The 11,598-nt window shown below is 40.7% G+C and overlaps 1 protein-coding gene across 1 annotated transcript in view; it reads left to right on the top strand.

Annotated features, from left to right (window-relative positions):
* Nucleotides 1-1,939: 1,939 nt before the first annotated feature.
* The window catches only part of clybl (citrate lyase beta like), a 58,925-nt gene continuing 49,266 nt past the window's right edge, over nucleotides 1,940-11,598 (top strand). Inside the window, exon 1 of the mRNA XM_056389940.1 lies at nucleotides 1,940-1,984. Coding sequence (XP_056245915.1) covers nucleotides 1,941-1,984 — 44 coding nt within the window. The 5' untranslated portion in view covers nucleotide 1,940. The remainder of the gene's footprint in view (nucleotides 1,985-11,598) is intronic.

The raw sequence follows: 11,598 nt of genomic DNA, 5'->3' as shown, positions 1-11,598 counted from the left end.
TGTGTGTGTGTGTGTGTGTGTGTGTGTGTGTGTGTGTGTGTGTGTGTGAGTGAGTGTGTGTGTGTGTGTGTGCATGTGGCAAGGGGCGACTTGAATCAAAAAATAATTTTCTGTGCTTTATGAGGACACAGAGAACCCCCCTGCTCTGGCGCGACCTGGTGTCGGCTGCTTTCTTGGGCTCAGAGGTTCCTAGGGGAGACCAGAATGGAAGTTGAGCATCTTGCTGTGATCCAAAGAAAGTGTGCCAAATGCTATCAAAACTGGATTAGTAGACAACAATTGTGTTCGATGAACGGAAGGGGGAGGGAAAGAAGTAGTTTCCAAGTAACCCATGGATGGAATTTTCCAACTACATTGCAATTTTATCCCATGTAGGAATGGATGTGCACATAAGCCAGCTTTGTTTAGGAGGAAAAATCTATATTGGAAAAAGTTTAAGATTTCTTACCTGATCATGGATGAACTGGAGAAGCACAGATTTATTGTGTCATAGACAGTGACCTATTTATATGTATAGGTTATTTCAGATGTAATGATCACTCACACCGCTGTTATTTGTGATGAAATATGTTTTTCATGTATTCAGCCTTTGGAAGAGAAGGAAAGTAGAAAATCACTTATACCACAAAAATGAACTGGACAGTAAATAATGGCAAATAGTCCCATTAGTGGTTCATAACATTTTTGGCAAGTGACCCTTAAAAATGATGCAATGTCTACACATGACCCCTTGTTATAGGTTGCATGTGTCTATGAGTTGCAAGCAGTTCAACCACAGACTGATGTTTCCTTCTCAGATAGTTTAAAATCAATCATTTTTAGAGGCCACTTAGCAGTAATTCAAACATAAACAGCAAACACCAGATAAAAGTCAGAAAAATTAAAATAGCAGTTAACTTGTTTAAGAGAAGCATGCTTTTTTAGGATATTGTGACCCTATAGATTCATCCAGTGTCCTACTGAAGGGCCTCAACCCCAGGTTGGGAAACACTGCATTATATAGATGAATTCACTGAGCCATGAATGTACAATTTCGGGCCCATGCAAAAGTGGGAAAACAATAGTTGCTCTGCATGCCATTTTTTTTTTTTAATTCTTTGATATGTGATGTCAGGTCAGGAAACTTCCTATTGAAGCAAGAACAAGAAATGAACATCATGGACTTAACACTTTTCCTCTTTTTTTTTACTCAAGGTCCGCCATGAACTACATTTGGCTCCACAACCTTCATGGAATACAGTAAGTCCAGCAGCACATTCAACATTTAAATACACCCACAGGCCAATGGCTGTCCTGAATGCTGACATTTGGAGCAAATCCCCTGCTGACTTAATCATGGCAAATATTGCGTGTCATTTGTGCACCACACTTGGACCTGGCTGATGGTAGTGGTAGTAATTCACCACTGCTGTGAGAGAGAACTCCCGGGGTGACGTTCCTTGTGCTCAGATCTCTCTTCTCTCTTTCCTTTTATTCCTGTCGTTTTTCTCTGTTGCAAGCTTCAGCCTGTCTCTGTCCCTTCTGTCTCATAGAGCAGAAGGACAACAGAGTCATTGTAGGCAGAGACCATCTGTGACACAAACAATCTCTAGAATATTTCAAACCACACAGAGTATCCCTGATTAATCAGTTTACCAACTGTAACTTTTCTTTTAAGTCATTAACTCTTTTACTTGAATTATCTTTTAAAATAAATGGCATTGTATCATAAATGTGTGGGTGATTTCTCTCTCACAAACGCTTCCACGCTCTGCCGTCCCTCCCCTCTTCACAGCAGCACTGCCCCACTGCTTCGTCTCTGTTTACCTTCCCATGTGCTTGTACTCTCCCAGAGCCCGCCCCTCTCCGCGCCGTGGCCAATGAAATGACTCGAGCTGCACCGGAGACCCATTTATGCAGCCAATTGCTGCTTGCTCTTTTGACGCGTCATCGAAGGAAACATGGCGGCGCACATAACCAGAGCTGTGAAACGACTTCTTCCACAGTGAGTCAGTTTATGTTTCTTTTTTTAATGTCGCCCTTTCTTGAATGTGCAATGTTTCTTGTGGAATATTCACCTTGTGACATTTCCCTCCATATCACGTTAACAGCTGTCGGTTAAATGCGACTTGTTCTTGTTGGCTGGGAAGAAGTGGCTGCAGCAGTTTTAAATCTGTTTGTCATCTCCGTCATGTTTCCCAAAATGTGAATGAATGCAGGCTTCTTGTTTGTTAGTTGTTGAACGAGTTTAGAAACGCTCAAAATGTGCATTAATTTAACACAGCTGTGCTCCACTGAGCTCCAGTGGCTCTGAATTAGGCTCAGTCGGTATTTATGCTTTTATCCCCTTAAAACCTTCCCAACATTTCATTAGTGTATAAGGCAAATGACGGTACGTGTTTGTCTTCATTAATTTTGAAAAGGAGAAGTCATTGTCACAGTGCTGCCTAATAGCCTACCAGTCTTGCCGGGATTAAATACTTTTCACCTACAGCCTAGGCCTATTGCAACACTGTGACTAAAGTTAAAGGTTCCATGTGGAAGAAAGTGAGATTTCCGTGTCTTTTTTGTTTATAAAGCACAACCTGTATTCAGAAATTGTGCTTTAAAACGAGCCATCAGGACTTCTGTCATTTTGTGATGCCACAACTATACAGTCACCACCTGAAGCCATGCCCCCAGTACTGTCCAACCTTTTTTTGTTTTAACTTTATTGACAACACCAAGCAATCATTCCATCAGTGAGCTAGCAAACTATAAGAATGTAAAAATGTCAATGTCAGGAAGTCAGTTTATCATTTGCGCAGCCTTTCTAAGGATAGGATAGCTTTTGACTTTCTATTTGGCTCATTTCACTGATCGCTAACCATCACCATCACCAATGAGTTTTGACACAGCCGGCTTAAAATATGGTTGGCCTGATTGTATGTCACTCAACTCAACTCAATCCAATCAGAAGAGACTCACTTTAAACATCCTGTTCTTACTAGAGCTCCAGTTAGAAGCATTAGAGAGGAAATGGAAAAACTTTGTTGGCATGGTTTTTGTTCCTTGAAATCACAGATATTTTCATGTGAATGTCAAAACTTCAAATAAAAGACCAGAAAAGTGTGAAATATTAAATGCCATTGGAAACACATAAATGTCTTATCCATAAATAAATAAATTCTTGCAACTTCTATGTTTCACATAGATTTTTTATTTACTTTAGAAAGCTGAATTATTTAATTACATCATCTAGGCTTTTTTTCTTTTGGCTAAAATGTCAGGAATCAGCCACATTCTTATTTTTGCCACATGAGTATTTCAGGTAATTGGTATTAGACAGGATTTTAACCTACCACAGTGTCATAATGTGTGTGACAATGACTTGACATGACAATGAATACATTTTTTATTTATTTTTTTTTTTTATTTTTTTTTTTTTTTACAACAAATATCATCAGACATGTATAATCCAGTCAAGTGTTCTGAAAGTATTAAGGTATGAAAGAATAGGTAACGCCCAAGCCTAATGACAGTTTGTGGTTATACGGTAACCATTTCCTTTCCATCCGCTCAGTACTTCTGTGCAGAGCATCTCCGGCTGTTGTTATGGTTGCCTGGCAACTTCACTATGGTGTCTAGAGTCCAGGAAGGCGCTGCCACGTTGTACTTTACTTTATTTTCTTACTGCTTGATTGCGATATTACTAAAGATACTGGCGACACCTTATGGTAGCCTTTTACTCATTACAAGCATTATCATCAGTTTTGAGTGTCTGACAGAAAGTTCTGTTGTTTTTGGTATGAATTGCATCATTTCAGCATTTGTTTTTTTTAGTATTTGTAGTGTCCAAGGTTATAATGTTCAGTTTATAGAGTTGTAGAGAGGTGTTTATTCAATTTCATGGTGTTTTTTTGGCTTGTAGTTTTTGGTGCTATAGAGTTGTATTGCTTTATGCCATACTGTAAGTGGTGTTTCTAATATTTAATCTACAGTCACTGATATAAATGGACAAAACATTAGATACATCTCTACAGTAAGAAAATTACTTAAATATCCAAAGTGCTTATTCTGAAGAAATGACCTATATTGACCTGTATCGTCAGATTAACATGTTCTTTACACATTAATATCATTATATCATCTTTAAATTCCTTTTATGATTATACTTTTGGTTGTAGTTATATTTCAGAAAGTACTGGCAGTCTCTCATGGAAGCCATTCAGTGCAGCGACAGGTTTCCTGCTCTGCTGACTACTGAGCAGCCTCACAGCTCTTGTTGTTCACCTTTAGATCACCTCTTGTTCATTCTGCACACCCACAAATTTCCAGCCATCTAAAGCAATAACATTGTAGTTCAAATCTTTCCTATCAACAGTATCTAATGTTTACATAATTACAGCCCCCAGGTGATTTTTTTGTTGTCAATTGATCAAACTTATTAGCATTATGATAATGAAGGTTATGGGTGTCGCTTACATGTGTGATTTGAGCCAAAGCTAAGATTAAAGCATCTGAACAATTGAAACAAACATAGGTCCGTGACATGATTCATTCCTGTAACTTGAAGCAAAGGTCAGTGGTGTACTTAATCGGAGGGAGTAGGTTGACTCATATGAAGGACTAAATGTCAGAATACAGCCTTTGATGCTTCAATTTTGACTATTCTCTTAAAGGTCTGTTTCAAGTCCCACAACTTGATGTAATGACGGCACTAAATTGCTGGAGTTTCCCCTTTCAAGAATACCAAGAAATATAAATACTTACATGCATATTAATCCTATGTGTATTTCTGCAAGTTAAGGTCATGAGACAGTGACAGACGCTTAGTATTTAAAGTTGCTTCACACTCCTCTATCTTTGTAAATTGTCATGTGAGTCTCATTAGAAGTATAATTAGAAACTTCAAACAGTCTTGAGTTTGAGAACAGCCTCAAGATTGGGAGAATTTACCAATATGCTGATTCCATCGCTGTGTTTTTTTTTTTTTTTTTTTTTTTTTGGGGTGATTTTGGGCTGGTGAAGTGGGGTTTGTAGTTGAGGGCCACTGCTATCTGTGACAGCGTAGCATGCTAAGTAGGATGATGCAAGTGCTCGTGCATATTGGTAGTGTTGGAGTCTTTTGCTGGCCTGGCACAATATGTTTGCAAACATAGCGAATTGCTTTGTTGTGGTCCTTCGGTTTGCCGGTTGTGTCTGATTTAAAACCAAAATAAATCCAAATAGGTGAAAATGGCGTGTGGGGATTGGGGACTCCCTTGCCATGTGTGCATGCAGCACACACACCTACGTGAATATATTGGTATTCGCTGGTTGTTGGACTGACAGTGGCCAGTTGGAAAGTTTTAATTACAAAGAACTTAAGCTAGTTTAATATTCTAGCAATGTGTCTGAACTGGTCAACAACAGTGTGACATGTGGCTCTAATTCAAGGTCCATGAATTTCCAGAGGCACAAAGCTGACGATCCTGCCAAATGAGAGTGTGAAGTGACTGTCACGCCAGTGTGTGTGTGTTTGTGTATGTATGTGTGTGCGTGTGTGTGTGTGTGTGCTTGTGGTGATAGCTTGGACAGATTAGAAATATACTATTTTCTACCTTCTCAGTAATCCCTCTTTTAATTTAGCCTCTCGCATTTTTCTTGTAGTATTTTGCAGTGCTTTTTATAAGGTGAAAGCTCCAATAATTGGAAAAAATCTTTTATGATATGTGATGCATAGACTTGTGTACAGCATTAGCATATAAAAATATCTACCATTACAATGAGATTCATGTTTAATTTTGGCTGGCCTTACTGAGAAGCAGTACCTACATGGTTAAATGCAGCCCTCTCAGATGGCTGGAACTAGGGGAGGAATGTGTGTGCTTGTTTTATGGACAGCCTAGAGCCCTCGCCCTGGCATTGGCGGCAGACTGCTCTTTGTCACAAACACCCTCGTGTCAAAGATGCAACAGCATCCTGGAGGAAGCATTGACTGCTGCTATGAAGTCGACAAGTGATGAAAGTAGCCTAGAGGTTGTCAATTAAGAGAGCCAAGGCCTGGACCTTATAAGTTAATGGGCAGTTTCCCCTCTCAGGGCCTGCTAGGGCTTTATAGCACAGCTTATAAAACCCCCAAGTGTAATGCACCCCTATAACGTTTTCAATTAAGAGAAGGGGCATAAAGCAGTGCAGACACTTGGCAGTCAAGCTAGAATGTTTATAAAGTGGCATTTGGCATAAATTGGCAGGGGAATTTTCAATTGCTCCAGTTGTTTTAACGCAGCAGCTACTGTGCAGAATTTTATTTTGATGGCACTTCATGCTGACTGGAAGCATTACTGACTTCCTGGTGTCTTCCCATTACTAGTTCCTTTTAGCTTGGTCATATGGATGCACAGCCTGAAGTTTAAAAGCCTCGTCTTCTCAGTTGTAAAAGAGATTAGAATGAAGACTAGACGGAATTTTAATATACACTTGTAATATTATACATTCTTTATTAGTGCAAAGTGGCATTTTAAATGCATTCGTCATTTCACAGTAAATTGGCTAATTGTAAACTGTCGTATGATACCAGAGGAATTTACTCGTAATGCGACTGAAGAAAATGAAATAAAATTGAGCTGATTCATTTGTCAACACAATTAGCTCTTGTACACAACAAATTTCCTGTTTGTAATACTATTAGAAATAAGCAGTCTTTAAAGAAAATCCCCTCACTCATCTGGTGTCTTCTGTGGTCCAACTGGCTTTGGCTGCTGGTAGAAAAATAAATGAGTGTTGAATAAACACCGGTGTGCTGACACCTCATTTCCTCATTGATTGGTGGTGGAAGCCGAGCTTGAGGTGTGTGGCCATAATCCAATCAAGCAAGAAAACAACCATGGGGACTGTGTTACCAAATTCTGCTGCTACTGGAGGGTGAGCAGGTTGGCCAAGTAAACTCACCCCCTGAGCTTTATGCCTTTCTAGAACTATTTAACGATTTATCTAATCATGTCCTAAACACATTCTTGGCCGTTGCTTCGTGGTACAAAAATTTTGAAATTGTTTTTACACTTTTGAAAACTATCGCACTCTTTTGCCTTTACATCTAGTTTCAGCGTCAAATAGGAGCAAAACACGTGATGGGGTTCAAGTAAACCAAACCACAACATCACTTCCTGTGGATCTGTTTACCAATGCCTACCAAAGTACTTTTTTCTTTTTTGCACATTGCCTTTTTTTTGAGCCATTGAATCAATAAATCGCTCTATTACCTGTTGTTGACCCAGGTAATCTTGCCTTTGAAATCTGTTACAGAGCATTAAGTTAACACATGTTGCTGTGTGAAAACAAAACTCTGGTAACTGGCGTGGAGACCAGCTGAGTAAACGTGGTTGGGGGAGCAGTGTGGGGTGGCAGAGAAGAGAAGCCTACACTTGTCCTAGAGCTGACCAAGGTGGATCCATACGGCCAACAGATGGATATGTTACCCTGTATCCCCATAGAAGAAAAAACAACCAAAACAAGTGTCTCTGCTCTAGGACTGAAGCCTTTGATCAACAGCACATCTTCAGCTTTGGAGTAGGACTTCTTAAACCCCAGAGCGCACATGGAATCGCATCTGTATAAACACGGCCTGGGAGGAATGTGTGAACAATGCAACAAAAGAATTTTGTTCTAGAAACGTGGGGTGGACTTGGCTAACGGGTGGTTTATGTGGTTTAGAGCTTGAGCGTGGTGGTCGGATTGAATGAGAAGCTGGGGAAATATCCTCTGTTTTTAATGATAACACACTTGTGTTTCTGCTTTTTACAGTTGTAAGCCAATACAAGTGCTGTGATGAAATGATCCTTTTTTAAGAGTAATGCACGGTGTCCGAAAGATTTTGACAGAGCAGTGTTAGGTAACTTCTTGTTGTAACATCTGATGAAATTGCATTTGCATCAAATTGCTCTGCTGTATTTCTCACAGATTCTTACGAAACTCTTTTTGTGGTCATTGTTGTCTGCAGTGCAGTTGTCCAGGCTACTTATCCTTAATCTATTTACATATGATCATCAAAACCATCAAATTGTTTCAAATATTACACACAGACCTCCGTAGAGAGACCACCCAATATTCTATGATTGTCATGACAAGTTGCGGCCTTTGTTGATCTATTTATTGAACAGTATTACAGCAGTTACGGTAGGAATAACTAACAATTTCTAATAAATAAAGAGTGTGTTGGTCTGGTACAGTTTAGCCCATGTAGCATTAATTGGGTAGCAGTCAGAGTTGCATGTGTGGGCAGGATATTGCTTCCAGGTTTGTAGTCACCACCTCTGTCAAAAGGCCAAAGGGATTCTTTTGGCTGTTAAATAGATAAAGATTTAGGTTCAGTTTACACCTCAGAAAACCTGTAGGACTGCATTGTCATCACTTTTATTTCATCATTTTTTTTTTTGCAGTTGTTTGGGGAAACTGTGTGTTGTCTTGTTCCCTTCCCCTCTACCACGATGGTGCTTTGGTCTTCTCACGGCACTGAGGTTGGCTCATTGCCATGGTGATGGTCGGCTAGTTTCAGGGCGATGAGGTGTAATTTACCCAGCATTTCCTGTCTGATACACAGCATCCTAATGAGTAAGAGGCCTGCTTTTATAGCAGAGTGTTTGTTAACCAGGCACAGCAGGGGTGTGTGTGTGCGCGTGTGTGTGTGTGTGTGTTTGCGTGTGTGTTTGTGTGTGTGTTTGCGTGTGTGTTTGCACATGCTCACTTCTGTCTTTGTGAGGACCACATTGAGTTATAGATAGAGGACATTTTGGGAAAGTGGGGACATTATGGTCAGTCCTCACTTCAAAGGGCTGTTTGAGGGTTAAGACTTGGTTTTAAGGTTCCGGTTAGAGTTAGGGTAAGGGTTGGGGTTAGGACTTAAGTTGTGATGGTTAAGGTTAGGGTAAGGGGCAAGGGAATACATTATGTCATTGAGGGTCCTCACAAAGATAGAAAAATGTGTGAGAGAAGGAGAAAGAGGCTGAGAGATTATCTTTCTTTTTCTGCCCTAACTTATTTGTTTTAAGTGTATGTACACCTATAGGTGGGACTATCTGTGGTAATACATGGGTCCATGCTTTAGCCACGTGGCTGCAGTTCTTGGTTTAACCCCTCGGTGTCAGTGTTGACGGTGAGCCTTGTGACCAGGTCTTTGCTTTGAGAGCAACTTATGATGCTTGTTCTAGTACCAACTGAAGCTTCACATAATGATTTTTTTTTTTTTTTTTTTTTTTTTTTTTTAAAACTGTTCCACACTGTCGCTGAGTCATTCTGCAGAGAACTTCGCTCTGTCTGCATAATAAAATGGTGCTGCTCAGAGAGACATCTTGTCACTGGAAAACAAATAGTATTAGTAATATTTGATATTATTATTATTATTATTATTAGTAGTAGAACTAGAGGCACTATCGGTGGCAGAGGGTAGTTTTGTTGTAATGATAAATTGATATTAAATGCTTAAAGATATAATATTACATGCTGAAATAAATGGCTCATATAAAAAAAAAAAAAATCCTAAGCAACTGGGTAATGCAAATGCGGAGATATGGTGGTGACAGTGATGTAAAAGACCCTGAGGATCCTTTTCATGTGTGTTTGTCCTTCATCCATAAGGAGAAATCCCTTCAACTTTCCTGTAGTTTTATCATGTAATTGATCTTGGCATTATATTTCTCCAATGAATCCACAGTGTTTTGCAGCCTCTGCACAGTAAGAAAACTTGTCTCATAGACCAGTCCATATTGGACAGCTAGATGATTAGTAACGCACAAAACGCTCCACTGAAAACAGGACAACTGTGATGTGACTTCTCTCTGAAATTCTAAAAATAAAGACAAATCATATTTCTGATTTATCTGGGCTTGCAGAGAAGAGTTGGCTGGTTGCTTTTGGTATTTTGCCATATTTGGAAGTGGCTTATAACTTCTCATCACATCACTGGCACAAGTTGCAGACAGGCGGCCTCCTGTTAGCACTACACTTCATTAGAACCAGGTTTCAGTGGTACCACACACATTCAAACAGCAGGGCCATCTCCCTAGCATCAAAGGAGATTTTATACAAAGGGTTGTCTCTGTGTCTGTCTTCCCATCAGTGTCTGCTAATGATGCATGCTGCACACGTTTGTAACATTGACACCCTCCTCTCCCTATCACTCATTCACACTCTCAATCACTGCCTCTCTCTCTCTCTCTCTTTCTCTCTCTCTCTCTCTCTCTCTCTCTCTGTGTCTGTCTCGCTCTCTCTCTCTCTCTCCCTCTCTCGCTCTCCCCCTCTGCCTTTCGTGGTGTTTGTTTGGCTGCTGGGTTTTGTTTGTTTATTGTTTCCAGATGGCAGATGCAGACTTCATTTGTGTGGCTTTCAAGTTCCCAGAGAGCTTTTTACTGCCTTGGCTCAAGCGCTTATCCTGTTTCCTATAGCCAGGCTTTATGATGGGCCCTTTATATGTAGCAACTGGAAACAACTGTCACTACCAGTCTGCGTCAGGGGGAACAGGAGAAAGCCCAGGGAAAGTATTTTTTCTTCTTGTGCTCTTCATCTGAACATCTTCATTAGTGACAGAGCAGTCGATCCACAGATAAGGACAATGTTTGTTTTTTTTTTTTTTTTTTTGTTTTTTCTTTCCCCCCGAGGGTGAACTTTACTGGCTTCATAGAATAAGAGAGAATACCCTTGATCTTGTTCACTACTCTGCAGTTCAACTGCATCATCGGCAATCCCACAGAGAAATGGGATGAAATGTGCAAAACTAATTCTTTGTTGACATGACGGTTAGGCAGCGTGCTCACAGTGGTGATGAAGCTGGTAGTATGTTGTTTTCAGGGCCTTACTGAGTCTAGTCTGGGCATCATTAAGCACTGTGACATCACTTATTTACAGGAACCCAGGAGGGCGACTCACCCAGTAAATGTGGGGGAGGACCAGTGCATGTCTTTACTCATCGGATGCGGTTTTAAGACGGAGCAGTAATCAAAGCTCTCAGCTATATAAAACCCACCCCTTCTCCTTAAGGAGGCCTTTTCTTCTGGCTGCTGCTGAATGAGTGATTACCCTGGCATTCCAACCTGCCTAATCCCATTTCTAGCAGTGATTTAACACAGAATAGTAGTGGACAAGGCACTGAAATCACTGACCTACCCCCCCAAAAGCTAGCCCCGGGAAGGAAATGTCAACCTGTTTTGTGTCATATTTCCTCTATCGCATATTAACAAAGCAAGGGGACCAAGCAGACACCATTTGTTAGTTTAAAGGAGTTTGGAGGATTCCAGAGAGCCAGCTGTATCGCTGTCCCCTTCTTCATGCACTGAAAGTCAGAGCACGCGTCTCAGATGACGTCAGCTCTAATCACAGGATAATTATGTGTTTGTTTACTATCTGTCAGGGTCCATGGTGTGTGCCAAGACAGAGGTAGTACTGCCGTATAAGTCGGGGATGGTGACACAGTCATTACACTAACCCGATCCTGACCCTGCACAAGGGGATCCGAGGCTGAAGTGTGAGGGGATCTGACTTTAATGTTCACGTAATCAGTGGTGTTTGTGTTTTACCACCACTGAGCGCCTGGCTGGCCAGCTAATCTCATCAGGGTTTGGGCTCTGGTGCTGGGGTGAGCGAGAGGACAGCCCAGAATGACCCATA

This window comes from Seriola aureovittata, chromosome 11, assembly GCF_021018895.1.
Source record: "Seriola aureovittata isolate HTS-2021-v1 ecotype China chromosome 11, ASM2101889v1, whole genome shotgun sequence".
NCBI classification, from domain to species: Eukaryota; Metazoa; Chordata; class Actinopteri; order Carangiformes; family Carangidae; genus Seriola; species Seriola aureovittata.
This window is presented reverse-complemented; position numbering and strand designations above follow the sequence as displayed.